At 41.8% G+C, this 21,245-nt stretch overlaps 1 protein-coding gene across 1 annotated transcript; it reads left to right on the top strand.

Moving 5' to 3' along the window:
• The first annotated feature begins 1,217 nt into the window (after nt 1-1,217).
• On the top strand, nt 1,218-20,849 carry TMEM167A (transmembrane protein 167A). The gene is made up of 4 exons (XM_058823408.1): nt 1,218-1,307; nt 11,114-11,223; nt 15,909-15,943; nt 19,176-20,849. Exons 1-4 carry the CDS (start codon nt 1,305-1,307, stop codon nt 19,244-19,246), a joined length of 219 nt encoding a protein of 72 aa, XP_058679391.1. The 5' UTR covers nt 1,218-1,304; the 3' UTR covers nt 19,247-20,849.
• The last annotated feature ends 396 nt before the right edge of the window (nt 20,850-21,245 follow it).

The following is a 21,245-nucleotide window of genomic DNA, read 5'->3' as shown; positions in this document are numbered from 1 at the left end:
TTTGTATGTTTTTGTTTCTTTGTGGGGGCTTTTCTCGTTTTTTGTTTTTTTTTTTTTTTCTTTTTTCTTTTTTTCTTTTGGTTGTTTTTTTGGGGTTTTTTTTTTTTGTTGTTGTTGTTTTTTTGGTTGTTTTTGCCTTTGTTTTTTTTTTTTTTTTTTTGGTCTCAATAAGACACGCGGCCCCCATGGCCCGGTGCAGGGTCAATGAAGGGCTGATCCCGGTCATCCTGGTTGTCCCGATTGTCCTCAAACCAGGCCAGGAACGAGTTCCCCTCAGGTCCCCTCACTGCTGGTGCGGGGCCAGCCAGGGATTGATCCCGGTGATCCCGGATGTCCCGGTCATGCCGGCTGTCCCCACACCGGGACACGGTCGGGGCTCCCCTCAGTCCCAGAGGGGGTTACTGAAGGGCTGATCCCTGTTATCCCGGTGATCCCGGCTGTCCCCGCACTGGGACACGACCGGGGGGTTTCCCTCACTCCCCTCAGAGCCGCTGAGGGGATCACTGAACGGCTGATCCCGGCTATCCCGGTTATCCTAGTTATCCCCACACCGGGACACGGCAGGGACTTCTCTCGTTCCCCTCAGTCCCACTGAGCCGCCACTGAAGGGGTGAACCCCGGTTATCCCGGCTGCCCTCACAGCGGGACACGAGCCCCACGCCGCTCCCCTCAGTGCCCGGGCGGGGTCAGAGCAGGGCCGATCCCGGTTATCCCGTTATCCCCACACCGGGACACGAGCCCCACGTCGCTCCCCTCAGTGCCCGGGCGGGGTCAGAGCAGGGCCGATCCCGGTTATCCCGTTATCCCCACACCGGGACACGAGCCCCACGTCGCTCCCCTCAGTGCCCGGGCGGGGTCAGAGCAGGGCCGATCCCGGTTATCCCGTTATCCCGTTATCCCCACAGCGGGACACAGCCCCTCCGCTCCGTCCACGCTCCCCTCAGTGCCGGGGCGGGGTCAGAGCAAGGCCGATCCCGGTTATCCCGTTATCCCGTTATCCCCACAGCGGGACACAGCCCCTCCGCTCCGTCCACGCTCCCCTCAGTCCCGGCCGTGCCGGCGGGCGCAGGGCAGGCCGCCCGACCTACCTCCCGCGCCGCCACTTCCGCCTGCGCCGCGCCGGCCAATCCGCGCCACGTCCGCCCCTCCGTCCCGCCCCGCGCCGGCACCGCCGACTAATCGAGACGCGCTGCGGCGTCGCCAGCCAATGGCGGCCGTGCCCGCGCCCCCGCGCTCTGAGGGCGCGCGGTGCGCGCTTCCGCCCGTGGCAGCGGCCGGAAGGTGATGTGGCGGAGCGCGGCGCGATGGTAAGCGCGGGGCCCGCACGGCCCTGCCGCGCCGGGACCGGGCCCTCCCCGCTCCCCTGCCCCTCCGCCGCCCGGAACGGTCCCCAGCGGCGCCTCTCGGCCCGGGCGGTGCCCACAGAGGTCGCTCACGCCATAAGCCGCGGGCCGCGGGAGCGGAGCCGCCTCAGGGCTTTGGTGGGAGTAGTGCGGGGCGCGTTTGCGTCACGTGTTTGGTGGCAGGAAAAAAGCCTCGTTTTGTGGCTGTGCGGGGCATCAGCAGCTGGTGCGAGGTCGGTCAGGTGCTGTGCGGTTCTCTCACGGCTTCCTGACGTCATTTCTGTGTTGCGTGACGTCACGGTGGTGTTAGGCGACGTCATGCTCAGAGCAGTGCGCTGAGCCGCGTCATTGGCTACTTTTCAGGGGTGTCATCAGAGGCCCAGGTCCATTTACTCGTGAAAACTGGATTATATTAAAAACTACATATTATACAGATGCATATATATATGTGTGCATATATGTAAATTATATATATGCATGTGTATATATAAATTATAGATATGTATGTGTATAGAAAAATTGATATGTATGTCTACATATATATTACCTTTTCCCTGTCTTTTTAGAGGTTCATACATTCACAACGTGTTCTAATTTTTAAGAATATAGAAGTATATGAAATATAACTTACCATATAAATACGTATTTTAAAATTTATTTCTAGTTTTATAAATGTGTAAAAGGCAGGTAAGTACATCTGGAATAGAATATCTGGGCCTATGTTTGAATATATTATGTGTATTACCAATATCTGTGGATATAAAGATACTTATTTTTTATGGGTGTATGCAAATATTTAATTGAATATTTTAATAATTATGTGTCATATATTAATAGCATACTTTTTCTATATACCACACACATAAAGACTGTGCTTAGATATATATATATATAATACATGTGTATTAATATATACATTCTTTATCAAGAGGCAAATTGGGGGTTTCATTTTTTTTTTCTTTTCTTGTTTTCTTCCCATTTTTACAGTCTGTGCAGGTAATACAAAATAAGGTTTTGCATTCTGTCAGAGTTAAAGCTAAGCAGTGAAATGCTTTTTCTTAGTCAGGGTTTGTACATTAAATATTTATATATCAATGACATTTGTATGAGCAGGGCAGATACACGAACTTAAAATTAAAAGGAAAACCAAAAGAATTACTGAATTAACATAAATTTTTCCTGTACAAAGTACATGTTTGTCCATAAGTTCAGCACAGAGCTTCTTTTAAGATGGGAATTTTTGGCATTTTTCTAATAATCAGAATGTGGTTTAGGTTGAAAGGACCTTTGAAGATCACCTGGGTTCCCCCTTTCCCATGAGCATGGAGAGATCATCCATCACAGCAGGGTTGCTGTGCAGCTTAATGGAATATTGCTGTATTTCCTGTGCATTTACAGAAAAGATCAATATCACTTGAAGTTCCTTATGGCTCAGTTCAAAAAAGGGTTCCCAGGCTCCAGATCTTGTCACCAGCAGGAAATTGCTGGGAGTTGCTCACCTGAGCATTCCTTGGCAGATCTTTCAGAGCAACCTGCTTCAGTCTGGGGCTCCGAGCACAAAACAAAGGAGGTTTTTTCATTAATGAGAGGCATAAATTATCTCAGGAGATCTAAAACACATGTGCAGAAAGCAAGAGATCTCTAATCAGTGCCATGGAAAGGTGAATATAGAGAATTACAGCAGAACCTCACTCTTTTTTATTGTACTTAAAAGGGTTTGAGGTGATAGAAAAAGGCAAGAGAACTTGGTGGGACATTGGGGTTGCTCAGTGTAATGATTAAATGAAACTAATTATTTAGTATTATATCACTATGACATTTATATTTTATATATTTTCTTACAGATATGTAAGAAACACATAACGGTAACTTAAAAACAAAGCTAATGTTTAAATTTAAGAAGATTGTGGCAAGTGTATGAGATTCTGTCAGGATTATCTTCTCCACTTGTCCCTGTTGCTTACTTTGTGTGAAGCAAGACATTCTTGTAAGGATGGTTTGCTTATGATTTCATGTTGAAAATAAGTTTCTTTCAGCCTTACTGTGATGTTTGAATTTCTTCAAGAGAGCAGCAGCCCTCCAGGACCTTGGGTCCTCCATGATGCCACCTCTGGTGTCAAGGCACTTTAGGGGAAAAAAGGATAATTTTTGAGCTCACATTTGTCTGTGAAAGAGGCAACAACTGCTGTCTGTGTGTCATGAAATGGAAAGATTAGAGCTACATCTCCACTTTATTCTCCTTGTCCAAAGAGTAAGAGCTGCAGTTCTGGAAAGTTAGCAGCACTCTGAATATTCTATATTATTCTGAATATGATTTCCAGAGGACTTTATCCCTTGGAAACTTTTCATCCCATTGTTTTCCAGGATCCCTTACCATGTCCTTCCTGGCTAAGCAGATGAGAACTTGTGCTGGGTGAATGGCCAGCTGCTGCCAAGCAGAAAAAAAAATTTACATATATATATGTATATTTATATATTTATATACATGTAAGCCCTTCACTATTTTAACTTTAATCATCTATGGAATCCAGCAGAAGCTTCTCAGTGGATTCCAAACTTGCTGGGAATGGAAGGGATGCACAGCTCCCTCATTTATTTAGGAGAAGGTGTGTTGTTTGCTGGCTTCCACAAGTCAGTTTGTCCTGACAGCTTTTGGGATTTTGCATCTGGAAGTTCGACAGAAGTTTTCCTGGTGGGCTTGAAAAGTTTTCCACGTGCCTGGTAGGAAGGAGGGAAGAAGCCAAAGGTAATATTAAAACGAGTGAAGAGGTTCTCCCCTCCTGAAGGGTTCTCCCCTCCTTTCCTTCATAGCAGAAATGTGAAGTTACACTCAGAATTTGGTGATGGAGATTATTTTCAAAAAGCGCAGGAAACTTGACAAAAACGGCTTCTTCCCTGTCACCCTCTGGTTGGGGCTGATCCTGGCCCCACATTACTGCACAAAAATTAGTTTGGGAACTTTCCACGAGGACAAACATTTCTGTCATAATCTTTGTTGCTCTCTTAGTGTGGTGTTTATAGAAGGAAAGGGAGTTGCTCATAGAGCCAAATGTAAAAACATTCATTAGTAAATATTATTTCAACCAAGCTGTCGGATATAAACACACCAGAACCCAAGACACTGCTCTGAAAAAGGAGCTTTCAGGAGTCTTCAAGTACTAATTTTTATGTTTGTCTTATTCAAAATTATAAGAATGAATCCATCCTCATTCAGATTTGCTAGCAGCTTTGTATTTATCATGACCTAAAGGTACATAGGTTTAAAAACATCTTCTAGGTTGTATTACAGTCTTAAAGTATCTTTGTATTGTGAATTTATTTCACCTGAAGTGTTTAGTATTGATACTTCTGTCATCTTGGAGGATGAAGTGAAAATACATTGTAAGTGTTTTATTTCTGTGATTATTGAACTGAGGAAATTATTCTGGCAAGGTAAGATGGTCTCTTTTTGGAAGAGCAGGATGCAGTGACTCTGCTTTAAGAGATTTACCCAGAATGATGCTGGTTATGAGAAACCATTTCTTAGCTGAGTGCCATAAGAAAGTGAATGCCACAATTTAATTTTTTGGTTAGACACCACACACATTCACTGTAACAGCTGCAGCTCTGAATATGTTTTTCTGCTAATACGCAGAGCCAGGCGTTCAAACTCAACAAAAGTTTTTGATTTTCAACCTGGTGACTGTGGAAACAAGGTGGGAACAGCTGTGAAAAATACTACCTGTCTTCCAGATGCTAAATACTCAAACCATGCGCCTGAACCTCTGCCAAACAAGAGACTTGCAGAGGTGCTGTGGACCTGCCAGGGCCAAGGGACGTGACAGACTTAGCAGAACTTGTCATTGTTTTTTAACTAAGTATATTTTTTCCTGGTATTTGTTCTTCATGTTTGAAAGAGATGGTTTGACTATGAATGAAAAAAAAAAAAAATTTGGTAAACAGTATACATAAAATATTTACAGATCTGTTTTGTAGTTTTGAGGTAAATTAGAGTATATCTTACTTTTTGAGACGTTAGACTTCTTTCTATGGCCATGTTCACATTCCTGTAGCACTTCTGTTCCAAACTCCCGATTTTTACATGCACCTTTTATTATAGTAAGGATGTCACCTGATTCAAAGTGTGCTTTAGTATGACTCTTGCCTCTTCCATTCACACACAGAGGTTTTACTGTTTTTTACAGTTTCAGTACTAAATTTATGGTGAACTAAACAGTGTGATGTGCAACTTCAGACAGGAGAGTTTCTTTAAAAAAAAGGGGCTATTTAAAATACTGCGTTTATCTAATGGGGAAAGACAGAAGAGGAAAAATATCTCTGTAAAATTTAAAACTGTACTGTACAGAGAAGGCCTGGGGGTAAAGGTATTTTAAGATTTTACTGACATATCCACCATTATTCTTTGATTGTTTAGTAAATATGTGGACGTACCCACCTTTGCGCTACAGTGACCCCAGTAAAAGACTTCAGTAGTCACTTTGTTTTTTATGGTAAGATATTTTGGTGAAATGCTGCATCAGCTAGCTGCTTGCAGCAAAAGTTCAGTTTTCAAACTAGATACTGGGGCAAAGAGGGAGGAATTCAAGCAAGTGTGAAATTTCAGCATCATTGCCTGGAGGTGTATTCTCACTGCTGTTCTGTGGATTTGAATTACAGTAAAAATCCTAAATGTGCTAAAGTCAAATGAGCTTTTTATAGGGGAGGGCAGCTGTGTCCATATGTTTAATTAAGTGTTTAATTGCTCAAGGAGATTGGTTTAAATAGATGTATTATTAATCTTCAGTTGACTGGAAAGCATACATGTTAGTTGTACTTGCCATTTAAACTTGACAATGTGCTTCTCCCGAAAATGACTGGGAAAAAAATTCCCTATTTCTCTAATCAAGCCTTAGCTTACATTCCATGAGTGCAAAAATACAACAGACAGAAATCTGAATGAACATTAAATAGAGTACTTAAATTCTTTGGAAACGAAATACTGAGGAGAACATGCTGTAAATCCAAAGTAAAAAGCCATATTTGTGCTGGAACGACTGCATCTGGCTGGTATTGGGATACTTACTAATAGCCCTTGCTTAGTTTTGTTGTGTACTTTTGGCAATAATTGCTACAAACTTCACTAATTTGCACTTTTTGTAATTTTTTTATGATGCTAATTAGCATGCCTGTTTTACAAATGCTTGTTTTCCATTTGTTTGGATCAGATTGCATTTGGCAGCAGTGGGAAAAGTAATTATTTTTTTAATAGATTGGAAAATAATACAGTTTGATGCATGTTTTAATTAATTTTTAGCAGTTGGTTTGGCCTTCAGGTTGGGAGTAGTACTAGGTGATTTATATCTTATTATTTTTCTCAGTATTCTGAAAAATTTGATTTTACTGACAAAATAAGAATTGCAGGGTCTATTGGAAACCGTAGATAATAAGCATTTTCTCTTTCAGCTTTGTAAGGACCTCTTCGTTAAAATTTCATAGCTTGATTTAACTTTTCTGTGATCAAATTTTTATCACCTCTTGCCTAACTAAAGTTTAACTTCAGGATGTATGCTCTTGCTCATATTCCAGTATGAGGAAGGCAGCTGAATGATTGGGTATCCATATTTGATTACAGAAAACATAATTATTCATCAATTTTATTATACTGGGGAGAGAAAAAAAAAAAACATTGTAGAAAGACTGAATATTCTGAAGCATATTACACAGAGATTGTACTTTCTTTAAAATATTCCAGTTATTTATCTGTGTTTGCCTACATAAATTGGTTGTTATAATAGTAACCACAGGGCAAAGTTTTGCAGCTTGCTCGCACTACAATGGTCTTTGCTTTTATAGCACAGATGGATGAAATCATCATGGTCACGCTGCAATCAGAGATAAAATAATCATTTTGTAAATACTTTTTAAGTCTAGGGAAGGTTAAGCTTTGGTTTCAGTGCTAAGTCTGCGGAGATAAACTCAGAGAGCTTTTGTGTTAGGCTTTCTACCAGCCTGAAAGGATAGCAGCATAGGGTTTGTGTTCTCCTCCTGCACGTTTCATTTTCCCTGGAACCACGATACAGGGTGGTTTATTTTAAACAAAAGTCAGTTAGATAAGGGGAAAATCAGCAGGTCCTTCATGACACTGACAGTTTCATCAAAACCTAGGGTGTGATTTATTGCTGTGCTACCCAGGGCTTGCGTCAGTAACTGAGGTGGTTTGTGAGTGTGGTGCTGCCTGCAAGGACAGGGAGCAACAACGTGTCTGAAGCAGAGGATATGGGGCTGAGGGAGTGAGTGAGAACTGCAGAAATGGATAAATTACAGTGTCTTGTCTATGGGTGCTGTCGGTGCAGCAAAGTGCTTGGAATTAGTGCATTTCTTATGGTTATTTGTGCATATTGAGTAAAATACTCCTGTGAAGTGCAAGAACTGTTGCTAACCACAACTCTGAGCTGCTGCTTTTTTTCCTCTTCTTCTGCCCAAGTGTAGTAAATTTAATGCTGAGGGACAGCATTGTCTATGATGAGATTTGCAGGACCTGTGCAGTTGTTGTCATGATTCCCTGTCACAGCCACACAGGTAACTTTTAACTTTCAATCAACACTTCAGTTTATACTCAGATGAGAGTACATTCAGACAACTCTAGCTGTACCACTGGATTTCCAACTACTGTATATTCCCATGAGTATTTATTTTAGTACAAGCCACTGCTGTTAATCCCAACACAATAAAAATTTCAGGAGTACTAATTCTTTATGGTTTATTATATGTAGTTTTTACTGAGATATGTTATGATCAGGAAATAATATTGAGGCTTTTTTTAAAGGCCTGGTTTTGGAAAGGATTTAAAACAGCCTTTGGGCATGTAGGTCTCAAAGCTGAAGTCCACAGTCTTAAATTTCCAAAGACATTGGTAAAAAATTGTCTTTTTCAAGTTCAGGTGAATACAATACCTCATTGGTGCTGCAGGTGATGTGGTGATGCTCCACACAGGAGGGGACGTTGGGGGAATGAGACAGAATGGAGCAACTGAGGTGTCCCCACTATGTCAGAAATGCAGATGTAGAAAATTTCAGCGTGTGGAATTAAAGCTTGCACTGTCTAAAACCAGAATAAAATGCCAGTGCTGGTTCTTTTTGGCATTGCAGCATAGGTCTGATGAAGTTAGTTGTCATTTCCCCCTCATGGGGACACAGCCTAAGAGAGAGCACCAATTTCTCCATGTGCTGAGATCTCTTTGTAGTGGGAGTGAGGCTCACAGGATCTAGGCCAGTCAACACAAGTCAAAAATTGAAATTAATACATTTTCATCAGAGCAACCCAGTCTAAACGAATGAACAGCATCACATCTACATTGTGCAAGTAGCTTGCTATGTGAATGCAGTTTTTTAAAAGGATTCTGAGTGATGTATAATTCTTGCAGCAGCTTTTAATTACGTCAGTTGGAGCAGCCAGATGTAGGTTGCTGCTCTGTGTGAATTCAGCTGGGCTATGAGAATTACTTCAGATGTGGAGAGCGAAGCCGTCTAATTCAGGGATAAATTCTCATTTCCAGAAATTGTAGGCAAATTTTGGAACGCTCACATCTGCCCTTTGAAAGCGGGTGTGCAGATAAACGTGTCATTCAGAGCGCGTTTCCGTGGAAGGGCAGATGCAATTACAGCCACAAATATCTGGGGAAACACGTGAAGACCCCAACAAAGAACAATTATATACAATTATATACTGCCCCAGTTGGCTGGCTGATAGCACATTTCATGAGTATACGTTTACAGCCCCTGCTTTGGAGGAAGCAGTGTGCCCTTGTGCCATTTTGTGGTGCCGGAGCGCGCGGTGCCGCCTCGGGAAGCAGCTGCAGGCATCCCTGGGAACGCGGGGCTGTGAGCTGTCAGAGCAGCTGTCTGTCTGTCCCGCAGGACTGATGGAGTTAATCAGTTGATAGGCAGTATCTGGCTGTGCTGAGAGCAGCCGCTCCTGGATCCGGCCCCGCCGCGTTCCTAGACCCGCAGGAGCCACAGGGAATTGAGACTTGCCTGGTTGCTGGAGCTGGCAGAAACTTCTGCTGAGCACAAAGGCTCCAGAGGCTGGGCATGGCAGCGTGTTGTCCTTGGTGAAGGGTCTGTCCATTATTTGTGACCTGATGGGGCACAAGAAGGGGTGGCTGGTTGGGCTGAAATGCTAAATTAAATCTGATTGACAAAAGGCTGTGGTGCAGGAGGAACCCGAGCACAGCCTCGTGGCTGGGACAGGAAGGCTGGCTCTGGGTGTGGGATTGCTGTTCCCTCATCACAGAAAGGGTGGGTTTCAGGGATGCTGAAATCCCTCCTATACAGGGTGCAGAGTAAGAGCACCTCTAATGATTCTTCTTCACAGAGTGGCCTGTTGGACCCGATTAAGTTAAACTGCTTTAGGTAGCTAACCCTACCTAAAGCATGTGTTCAGACTGGCAGCTCTGTCCGTGTTCTGGAGTCCATATGATCCATGGAGACTTCTAAATAAGATAAAGTATTTTATTCTGTTTTGCTGTTGATTTTGGTGGGTTTTGGTCACCAGGTTTTGATCTCAGTATTGGAGCAATTGTGTGTCTTCCAGTGGTTTTCCTTCTACTAGAACTTGTCATTTTTCTCTCCTAATTTCCATTAGTGCCATACTGAACTGGAATAGTGTGGTTTTCTTTTATAATTCTCATTAGCTAGATAGATTTGACCATCATAGATTCAAAACATTCTAATTTTGTGACATAGGAAGAAAGCACGTGCACACCGACAGAGATGTGCCTCAGGCTGCATGGAAATGAAGGCTCCGATGTGCCCTAAAATGTGCTTGGAGAAGGAAATGCCAATGTATTACCCTTTCCTAAGTGCTAAATATTTACCTTTAATTAAATACCACTGCTCGGCGAGCTGGGTTGAGCAGTACGAACACAGGAGAGAGAAGTTCATCAGAATTCCAGAACAACAAAGAGTGAATTTCTTGCATTTGTCTTGACATTTTTTTGTTTGTTTTTTTTTTTTTTTGAGCTCACACTAAATCAGATTTGCAAATGAGCGTAGCAGCATGAAGGTAAAATAAAGCTTTTTATAATAAGCAGTTGCCTCTTACACCACCTGGTGCTGTTACACTGACCAGAATGTCAGTTGAGACACTTCAGAGAAACCCAAAAACCGTAAAAAAAAAAACAAGAATAAAAGGTTAAAAAAAAAAGTTTATGGGTTGCAGTTTCTGCTTATTAGTGTTATTTCACACTTCAGTAAATTGCCAGATATTGCAGCAGTTTCTCAAGAATTGTCTCTTCTCACTGCCACTAGGCTGATCAGTGTTTGCTGTCAACAACAGAACTTTCTTAAGGCAATTTCATAAATTTCTTCAGAATTTACCAAAGAACTAGCAGTTCTGAAAGTGTATTTACAGTAAAGATGTTTTCAATTTACAATCAGAACGTTGTTTGAAAATAAAATAATCAGTTATCGTAGTTCAGGTGGGCTTAACTTTGTACAAATCTGTTGAATTTGGCCTGTAGCTTTTAAAAAGTGGTATATTAACAAACCTACTGCACATTTTGTGTTAATTTTTTGTCTTGGCTACCACTGGTTTCCTTGCCACTCAGTCCTCACCTCTATTTTCACTACCACCACCCTATTCCATCGATGGAAAGGTTTTCTGGCTCGTTGTAGGCTTCATTTTTGGTGTTGTCTGAGGGGTCACCTGTTTTTTCCAGAATTTCCACTCCGAGAGGAGTTCCTGCACTGCAGAGATGTAATTCTTTGTTTTTCCCTGATTCTCTTCCACAGTCTGCCATCTTCAACTTCCAGAGTCTGCTGACTGTGATCCTGCTGCTCATATGTACCTGTGCCTACATCAGATCCTTGGCTCCCAGCTTGCTGGACAAAAATAAATCCGGGTATGTGGCCTGATCATTCATTTCTAACATCCACAAGCTGTGTGCGTTCAACTGCAGCTTTTCAGCATCTCCTGATGAGGTCTGTGATTATGCAGATCCTGCTTTGAAAATTTTCTCTCTTTAAAGATAAAAATCTTAATTTTGTACCTCACAACAGAGTGCAATAAGGTATTGGCAAGCACTTAGTTGAAATTTTATTGAAAGAATTTATTGGCTTGCTAACCTTGCTAATACTGTGTTATTAATCTTCTAGATTTGTAGCTCTGTTGTTAGATGCTCATTAGAGATATAGAAATGAGAGACAGAAATAAAACATTCTCCTACGTGTGGCTGTTGCTGCAATGATTTATTTTTGATTCCTAGGATGCGTAAGGAGCCTGCAGAAACTGGCTTTTTGCTTGTTTTCAAGATAGGTGTTTTGCAGATAGAAGTTTGAAACACAGCTTTAGCAATAATCTGTAACTAAAATAAAACTAAAAATACTTCTTAAAATAAGCAACGCAGTCCTCTTGTGTGGTCTGTTCAAATCATGGTTTTGTGTTTCTCTAAGGTGAGGGAATGTCTAGAAGAGTTTTTGAAAACTTCTAAAACCTAACGTTTTGGTTTTTAGTCTTATGGATGCTAGCAGTGATCAGCAGAACTGATTTAAGTGTGGTGGGTTTTGAGTAACCATTGGGCACTTGTGACACAGAAATGTCTGGGGCTGTCCCCAGAACTTCAGTAATGCTGTCACCTCAGGTTAGTGCAAAGAAGATGATATTTGTAGAAGCAGGAGGTAATTCTAGGTGGAAAAACAGACAGGCTTTTGTATAATGAGTGTTTGACTTCTCCACTTTTGCCATTAGGTCATTTCCTGTTAAATAAAATGTTCTTCTTCCCTCAGTGTCTTCCATCACTTTGGCATTTAAATTCAGAAGTGTCCAGTTTTAAATAGTGTTGTGACCAAGAACACCAAACACCTGAGTGTTTGTTTTCTGGAAACCTTCTTTGTAGTTAACCTCTGGGGTTGCTGTTTTATTCATGTTTTTTAATTTTAGCAGTGTAAGGTACCCAAATTACACCAGCTTTTTTTTTTTTTAATTTGGAGTACTATCATGAAAACACTTGTGTCCTTTTATATGAGGCCACAAAATTGTCACTGACATGAGAGGTTTCTTTGGATGGAAGTAAAGATGGAAGAAAGGATGACTTCATGAAGGACAGGGAGTGGGGGGACCAGGGGAGTTTGGGTGTCTGCTGGTGGAAGATAACACAATAGTCAATGAGGTATACACAGTAAGAAGTAAGAATGTTTATTTTACTGATTAAAATTTTAGTGCTGTTCTTGGCAAGGAGTGTTTCCTTTAATCTGGAGCTACTCTGTTTATTCTTGAGGCAAATCTGTCTGGAGTACAATAGAACTCTCTTCATAAAACGTTTCCAAGGGGTGCTGACACTGTGGAGGAGTTGAGCGTTTGATGTGTAGGTTTGTATTTATGTAGATCTAGGACATGCCATTTTGTTTTATATATATATATGTATCTGTAGACTACTTTGTACTGAAGAATAAAACCTTGGCCTGGAAGCAATGAAAGTTGTTTCCTGTATGGTAGATGTTTACATGGAGCTCATGTGGTGCTAAAACCCCTTTCTCTCTCTTCTAATGTACTCCATGCTCCAGTGGAAATGTCTGGACATGTGGGATGAAGCAAATTCTAGTGATGTTTCATTTTGCCGCAGAGATGCTGTTACCTCATCATTCCTGCTCCAAATAAAAGGCATAAAAAAGTAGCAATAAAATACCAAAGTGACGGAGAGGAGGAATGTTGATAGTTATTCACTGTATTTCTAAGCGAATGGTAACTTTGCTGGGGATTTAGATCTGTTAATAATAAGTGAAGAAACGTATTTCTGTTGTTTGAGAGATGCTGTTGCACAGTGATGTCACCCATCCTCATAACCCTGTATTTCCTCCCCCTCATTTCTGCCAAAGTGTGTCTTTTCCTACCAAGCCAAACAGAATCTTAAACCTTCATTTTCCCTGAATGTTTCCATGTGCTTAGTCCTGAGCAACAGTGTTAAAGGCTGGGAAAGCAAGTGGAGATTTACTGTTTCATGCTGACTAGAGGAGAATGTGCACCACAATGTAATTCTCTCCTCCCTGCTAACCAGAAGGATGTGTCAGCTCATGTGCAGCAGAGATCCCCTTTGATTTTCCATCAGCGTTGCACTGGGGATGTCTCACACTCCATCCTGCAGTGGCACTGGGCTTCTCCTGGTGAACACATGGCATTTTGCAGCACACACAGCCTTAGCAGTCGTTGTCTCAGGCTCCACCAACTCCTCCTTTGCTTAAGAGGTTCCATTTATTTGGGTTTTTTGTCCTCCAGGTAACCGCATCCACTTTTCACAATGAGTGCTTTTAGCATTTAGCACTGAGAGCCAGGACCTGCACTTTTGGGCTGTGGGTGCCAGAAAGAGCAGGGATCCAAGCCAGATCCACACCTTCACCTGCTTCCAAGCAAGGATGGAGCAGAACACAAAGGGTGAAGAACAAAGGGTGCAGTTACACCAAGGAGCTGCTGCAGGAGGAATTGTTTTGGAGCAGAGTTACTCAAGGCAGCATCACTTCTGTAATAAGCAGGTTTTGATTTGAATAGGTCCTTCTTGTGGACCTGAGATGGGCACTAATGGAAAAACCAGAGGAGCAGTTAGGAGCTCTGCACAGGCTTTTCCTGCAGTGAGAGCTCCCCAGTTCTTCCAGAGGGTGCATTATCAGAAGGTCCAGAATTCAGTCTGCTTCTGCTCAGCAGCAGCTTGTGTGAGCAAACAGAGGTAATGAGCTGTTCCAGTAGCACAAAAGCCTCTTAAGATGTTCTGGTGTCATCATGGGAAGGCTGGTCAGTGCTCATAAATTGTTAATTGCAGTTGTGAAGGACAGCTGGTGAAACCCATCCTCTGTTTTGTAACTGGCACATCAGAAAAATTTCTGTTTTCACCAAGGGGGCTTTGTAGGGAAATGTGCAGTAGTGGCTTCAAATCCCTGAGAAGATGAAAAAATACCCTTGCTGAGATGGTGAGGCAAATTCAACAGACTTCTAGGCTGCCTGAAATGGTTAATATTCTTTTTCCCATGCAAGATTCTTCAAAAGCATATGGACAGAATGTTAGTGTTTTGTTTCTTTGAGCTCCTGGGGAAGCTTTTGAGAGATGGCAAAATGACAAGCAGGGCTGTGGAAGTTTTCCTGTTGGTTTTGCAGCATGCAATCAGTAAATTGTAATTTTACAGAGAGTGAACAACAGTTCTGGGAACCTGAGGTGCTATCAGTGGATCACTTAAGAATTACACATGAATGCCTTTCTACCTGCACACATCTTCAAAAAGTGCATAAATGTCTTCAGGTTACTTTATTGTATGACCTCTTAGCCTGGAAAAGTGTGGTGCTCTATATGCAGGGATCATTACTTCTGCTTCTGGAGCTGCATAAAAGCAGGAAAAAAAGAGCTGTGGCAGTACAGAAATACAGTCAAACCTAAATATGTATGTGTGTATATGTATTTTGCTTGAGATAAAACTAAAATCTGAAGCACAGATGGAAATGCCTGCTTTCTAAAAATGGAATTGGAATGCTGTTCATGATGAACTGGTCAGCAAGGGGTACATAAGTCAAAAAGCATTTCACTTTGAGTTTGAACACCTCGATCACTTGCTGCCACCCTTGGTCTTCACCTGCCCAGGCCTGAGTCTTTGTCTCAGAAATAGAGGAGGCTGCTAAATGGACAGAGAGATGTGAAGTAAAGCAAGACCATAAAACAGCACATAAAATGGAAGTAGAAATGAAATAAAAGATATGTTGACTGCTCAAGCATGCAGGGGCAAGTGGCCCAAGCCTACCTGTCTGCATTTAGATGTGTTAGAAGTAAGGCGCTCTCAGAGCCCAAAAAAGGGCAAAGACAATCAAACCTTTGTGGGTGTGAGTTCCGAACATTATTTGTGGGCTTGTATTTACTACCTGGGGGATGGCAGCTCTCCACATGCTCCCACAGTGTTCTGTGCCATGTGTGAAGGAAACCTTCCTGCAGACAAGCGTTGAAGGGCTGAAATCTGTCTGCTCACACAGGACACCTCGGTGTTGTTCCCCTTGTCTTCCTCAGACCCTAAAGCAGTCCCTGCTCCTCTGGAGCTGTCAGCAGGAGATCATTTTAGTTACACAGAGAAATTACAGGTTTGTGACATCCCTTTGGGTGTTCCCTGGGTTGAATTCTGCTTTTCTCTGCTGCTGTTTCACTTGCGAGAGGTAAAGTCCTGGGCAAGCAGCACTGCAGAGATGTGAGCAAGGTAAACATTGGTAAAGGAATAAGAAAGAACCAGAAAAATTGGGAAGATTTTTTTCTTCACAAAACTTTCTATCTGGGATACTGTATTGTAGATAAATATGGGGTTCTGGTGAAGTCTTTAGATCTGGAACACAGAACAAGTTAAATGGATTTTTTCATGCAAAAAGACCTCTGCTAGACTTACAACTTTGCCACTTCTGTAATTCATACTCTGTACCCTTATGTGCAGGTATCTGCTGTTTTGTGGTGTTCAGGAGGGAACCACATTGACAAATTACTGTCAATTCAGATTATTTTAACATAAAGAGAATCAGTTGACTTGGATGTATTAAACCAAGACCCTAATGAATTTATTTTTATCTTTACAGACTGTTGGGGATATTCTGGAAATGCGCCAGGATTGGTAATTGTTTTTTGGCTTTTTTTCCTTCAAAATCCTTAAGATCAATCCTATTTCTACCACAGTTTATTAGGATTATGTTGCCATGTAGCAATGAAAACCATACACATCCTTTGTCTTCAAAAATGCAAGTTTTTACCTCCATGAAATAAAGGGCAGGATATTGCCTTCTTAGATTAGCATAATGGAAATCCTGCATCTTCTCATGTCAGTTCATATATCCAATGTTACATTTTCAAAAGTCTTTTGCACTTTTTGCCAGGTGAAGCAACCAAGGGTGCATTTATAACATGCAAAGAAGTCAATGATTTCTTATAAACTGCAGTCTGTTTGAAATTGCAATGGACTGTTTAAAAAAACCCAGATATTTACCTTACAGTAATAAAACAACGTGGAGTTCATAATGCATTAAGGTTCTCTTTAAGCATAAATGTGGTTTTCTTCCTTTCCCTTCTTTGCTCAGCTTCTGTGCACTTTTGAGTTACACAAAGCTGTTCGTGTCAAGTGACATCTGCACACAGGCTGATCAGCTCTATCTGATTCTTGACATTTTCCCATAACATTGGTTTTATATTTATTTTAATCCTTATCCTGAATTTATTTTGAGAAGGAAATTGGAATATGCAACAGAAGTTTAGTCTTAACATTAAGGTATATCCACAATTTAGGAAAAAAACAACCAAACTACTTACCCGTCATCAGTGTTCAAATTGCATTGTTAATTCAGAGCAGAAACTTTGAAATTGTAATTCTAGAGCTTCCTACTTGTCACTGAACCTAAAGAAAGCCTTTATGATTCCCTTTCTGCATTCCCAGGCAGAACATTTTACAGGATGTCAGAAAAGCATTGACACAAAAAACAGGGTTTTGGTGAAGAGTGGTTGTTAAAATGATTGCAGATATTGTCCTATTTAGATAATAGACATTGCAGAACCAATTTCAGTGCTGTAATTGAAAGATACTGGGAAGGTGGCAGCTGTCAGAAATGAATTTTGAGCTATACCAGTGCAAACAAATGTAAAAAACTCAGCTGCATTAGGGTTTGTTCAGAGCTGAAGAGAGCACCTCACCTTACATTGCCATCTTCTTTGTAGTTAAGTGCAAGGATATTTTTTTTCAGTTAGCTATGTTTCTTTTGCAACTTGAATCTAGAGTGGACCACTTTGACTTTCTTGTAGACTAAGAAAGGGCTTTGGACATGATTCCTTTTATGTGTGTTAGTCACAAAGGCAAGTAGAAAGTGTAGGTTTTAAAAATGAAAATGTCTACTGGCTTCCTTTACATTTCACATCCCTGGTATGTTTAAACAACCTTTTCACATGTACATAAGATCTTAATCACCGGCAAGTGGTTACATATTTACAAAGTTGTGCAAAATAATGTTTAATCCTGCCACATGGTGATTTTTCTTTTAAGAAAATAAAGAGCAGAAAAGCATAACCCATATGAAAATTGTAATACCCTGAACCGTAGGAGTTGGACTTCCTCAAAATTTATTTTAAACAGATGTGAAACTGCAGACATTAATTCGTTCAGTTATTTGAAGTTTAATTAAATATATGCCAGATCATGACAGAATCTTGTAATGTCACTGGACAGTCAATCCTGTGTATGGGAGGTGTCACTGCAAGTATTTTATTTTTCTTTTACTGTGGAAAGTTTGTTCCCTGTGTGTTTAAAGGTCCTGCTGGTAAAGGAAAAGGCTTTTTTTCATAAAAATTGCACCATGCTAGACTTGGGAGCCTTGGTGGTTTTTTCTTTAATGTTTCTCTGAAAACTGTCTCTGATAAGGTGGTTTGTAAAGACAAAAGACCTCACACAGCAAAGGGAAATTGAACTTTGCTTAAACCAAACAGCCCCAGCTCTGTCTTTATACTCCTGGGTGTGTAGAAACAGGGATCTTCTCACTTGAAAGACACATTTCAGTGTTAACACTCCCTGGCAGTTCTGTAGGCTGAATTTTCCAAGCAGAATTCAGTGGAACCATGAAGAATAAAGTTTAAGTGTAAGAACATCTTGCTAATTAATGTAGAAAGTGCTCATGTAAGCATGTACCAGTGTGATTAACATTACTGATGTTCCCCTGGTTGTGTTACAGTTTCCCACCTGAGAAGATTTTTTTTTTTTTCTTGAAAAAACAAGAAAAATAGACCTCTGTAAAGTTCTGTCCTGGACCAAATGGGTGGAAATAGATCTCTCATGATTGCCTTTGCCACCAGATAAAAGTATATTAATGTGTATTTCCATCCACAGATAAAAGTATATTAGTGGAGTAAAATTAACTTTCTTTCACAGTTTGGCCTGGGAAACTCTGACACCAATTGAAAGAGTCAGAAAATAGAGGTGTCTGTGCAGCTTCTGTGACAATTTTTATCATGGAAATCTGTGGACCAGACCCTCTCCACATGCTAACAATGTTATGTCTTCTTAAAAAAGTAAAAAAAGGCGTCTGGCTCTGTCTGGGCAGCTGTGAGCTCACAGCTCTGGCTGCTGCCTGACGCCCTGCACAGAAGATTCACACTGCAAGTGGCAGGTACCGGGACCAGGCAGCACCAGCTGCACCTCAGCTGACACACAACAGCAGAACCAGCAAAAATGGGGTGCCTTGGCAACCTTCCACTGCCTGCCCCCTGACTTTGGCACTAGGAGGTAGCAGCAGCATAAAACTGCACCTCAGAAAAGGTGGGTTGTAGTGAGATGGAAGCCTTTACGTGGGCCTGGCACAGAGACCCAGAATCACCCAGTGCCACCCCTGCCATGGCAGGGACCCCTCCCACTGTCCCAGTGTCCAGCCTGGCCTCGGGCAGTGCCGGGGATGCAGGGGCAGCCCCAGCTGCTCTGGGCACCCTGTGCCGGGGCCTGCCCACCCTGCCAGGGAACAATTCCTCATTGCCAAGATCCCATCCAGTGCTGCCTTCCTTCAGCCGGAGCCCATTCCCCATAGTCCTGTCACTCCCTGCCATGTTTACAAGTCCCTCTCTTAAAGCCAAGAGCCCCAACTCTGTTTTTATGTATCAAACAACGTGTCCTGCATCCGAGTTTCCCCACTGCCCTTGCATTTCTTTGTGAATACACAGCTGTACTTCTGCCTGCCTTCCTCCAGCTGGAAAATGTTCAATACTAGTTTGCACGTGCTGTGGCAGAATTACACTGGACTAGAAGCAGGTGTGTCTGTTTAACCTGTTTAACCACGCCTGAATTTCTGTTTGCTCTGGGTTCTCTCCCCTCCTGGCAGGTGAGAGGAAGAGCCCCTACGTGGCCGTGTGCTGTGTGGTGATGGCCTTCAGCATCCTGTTTGTGCAGTAGCAGCTGGAGAGTGTCCCCGGGTAGCCAACAGCAGATCCTGTGTCAAGAAAGGATGGGAAGCCTCAGCAAGTCTCCTCTCACACGATGGATAACCTCTCTCCTGGTGGGCACCCCTGCAGATGGACCAGCATTAGTGATCACAACCCAGATGAGATGTGCTTGTTCAGCCAGGTCAGCACAGACACTCCTGCAGTAATTCATGGAAGGGTGTCTGGTGTGTGTCTGAGCTTCAGGGAAGCTCTTTGTGTTTGTTCCTTTTTAAGCACCATGCAGTTGAAAAGGCTTGCTGTTTCTAATTCTTCAAAATTTCTTGTCCAGTAGACCTGTTGAATGAAACACTGAAATGGTAAATCAGCCACAGCAATAAGACCACCCTTTGAAGAATAAAGAGTGTTTTGACTCTAGGGGATGTTTATCAAAGTATTTTTAGTTCTTGCTGCCTAAATAATTCCTCTTGATTTGTAAGTGATGTCTCCACTCTCATCCTAAAAATATGACCTCTGACCTAAGTAACACTCAGCTATTTGTTTCTAAACTTGTAATTTCTCAAATAAACTCTTAATATTTCTGTTGTTAAGATGTGAAATAAAGGCAGGGACCATAATTGTAGTGATGTGTGATTAGCTGCTGATAAGGCAGAGATGGGGATCTGAGACACCTGGATTGTTCTCTGTAAAAAACCACATGTATTCATTTTTAGAGATTCCAAAATGTTGAGAAAAGGATTGAAAACGCTCTGCTGCTGCTGTTGCATGCATGGAAAGATTTCTCAGTTATCAGAATGAACAGTTAGCTGCAGATAAGGAAGTTGCATGTCATAATACAAAGGTTGAAGCAACTAAATTATGCTCACCAGTAGTCAAGATTAATTACTTTTAATGATACCTCCCATTAGCACATATTTCTTAATTTTGCACACTTTCAGTGATCTAGCGACTTCTTCAATAATGCTTGACAGGTGTGTGTTGTATCAGACACCTGTGTGACTTCATACTGGTTGGATGTGGGAGAGTTGTGTGTTTGCAGTATTTGTGTTCTGGAAAGGCTTGTGATCAGAAGGAACAAAGCTGAACAGTAAAACACACTTAAAGGTATGTTACCTGTTGTCATTCTTGTTTGAAAACCCTATTTTCATCAATCCAAATTATCCTGCAACTAGGCAAAAAAGTGATTTTGAGTTATGACCTTTGTGTTGTCTGCGAATCTAAATCACCATCAGAAGTAGCCATCCAAACTTTTGTATTCTGGGTTCGGGAAAGATAGATTTCTCCAATTTGGGCCAGTAAATGCCGCTGGCAGTGCAGAACTGTAGGACAGTAACTGTGCTGTGCACACACAGAAGCCTGGACTGGGCAGGGGATGTGGGGAGTGCACAATCTGCTGCTCTGTAACTTTACATGTGGGTGCTGCTCCAAACAGGGCATCAAAGCAACTCGGGTTTGGGTTTCAAAGGAGCTGTTCCTCAAGAGGGGTAAGGGAGATTCCTAAAAAGTCTTGGGTTTTGACTGTTCAAAATATGCAGAGAATCATCTGGAAACTTTTTATGTTGAGCACTTATATTCCAGTTATTACTGCTTTTAATAAATAATGGCATTTTTATGATACTCACACATTTCCTAGTCATCCAAGATGTTCTAATTGCCAGGTGAATTCTTAATAGTCCCTGGGGTTTAGCTGCAGGTAGGAAAGAACCCAATGAAATTTTTTGTTCTGAGTGCCTGAAATTAATAATATGGAGGAACTGTGTTGCAAAAACCTTCTCTGTTAAGGTTTTATCATCCAAGAAACTCAGACAGGCCTCTTCCTGGCTGTTATTTGTTGTTCAGACTTTATTTGTTATATGGCATCTCATCCTCTTGGCCTAAATGTGGGTGATGGATACTTCTTAGTTGGAATTTTTTTTTTAAATTTTCCCCATAAATGACATCTTCAGGCTGTTCATTAGGTGCTAACTGCATGGCTGCTCAACAAAACTGTCTGGAAACAAGATCTTTAAACT

The sequence above is a fragment of the Ammospiza caudacuta genome, chromosome Z (genome assembly GCF_027887145.1).
Source record: "Ammospiza caudacuta isolate bAmmCau1 chromosome Z, bAmmCau1.pri, whole genome shotgun sequence".
Classification (NCBI taxonomy): Eukaryota; Metazoa; Chordata; class Aves; order Passeriformes; family Passerellidae; genus Ammospiza; species Ammospiza caudacuta.
This window is presented reverse-complemented; position numbering and strand designations above follow the sequence as displayed.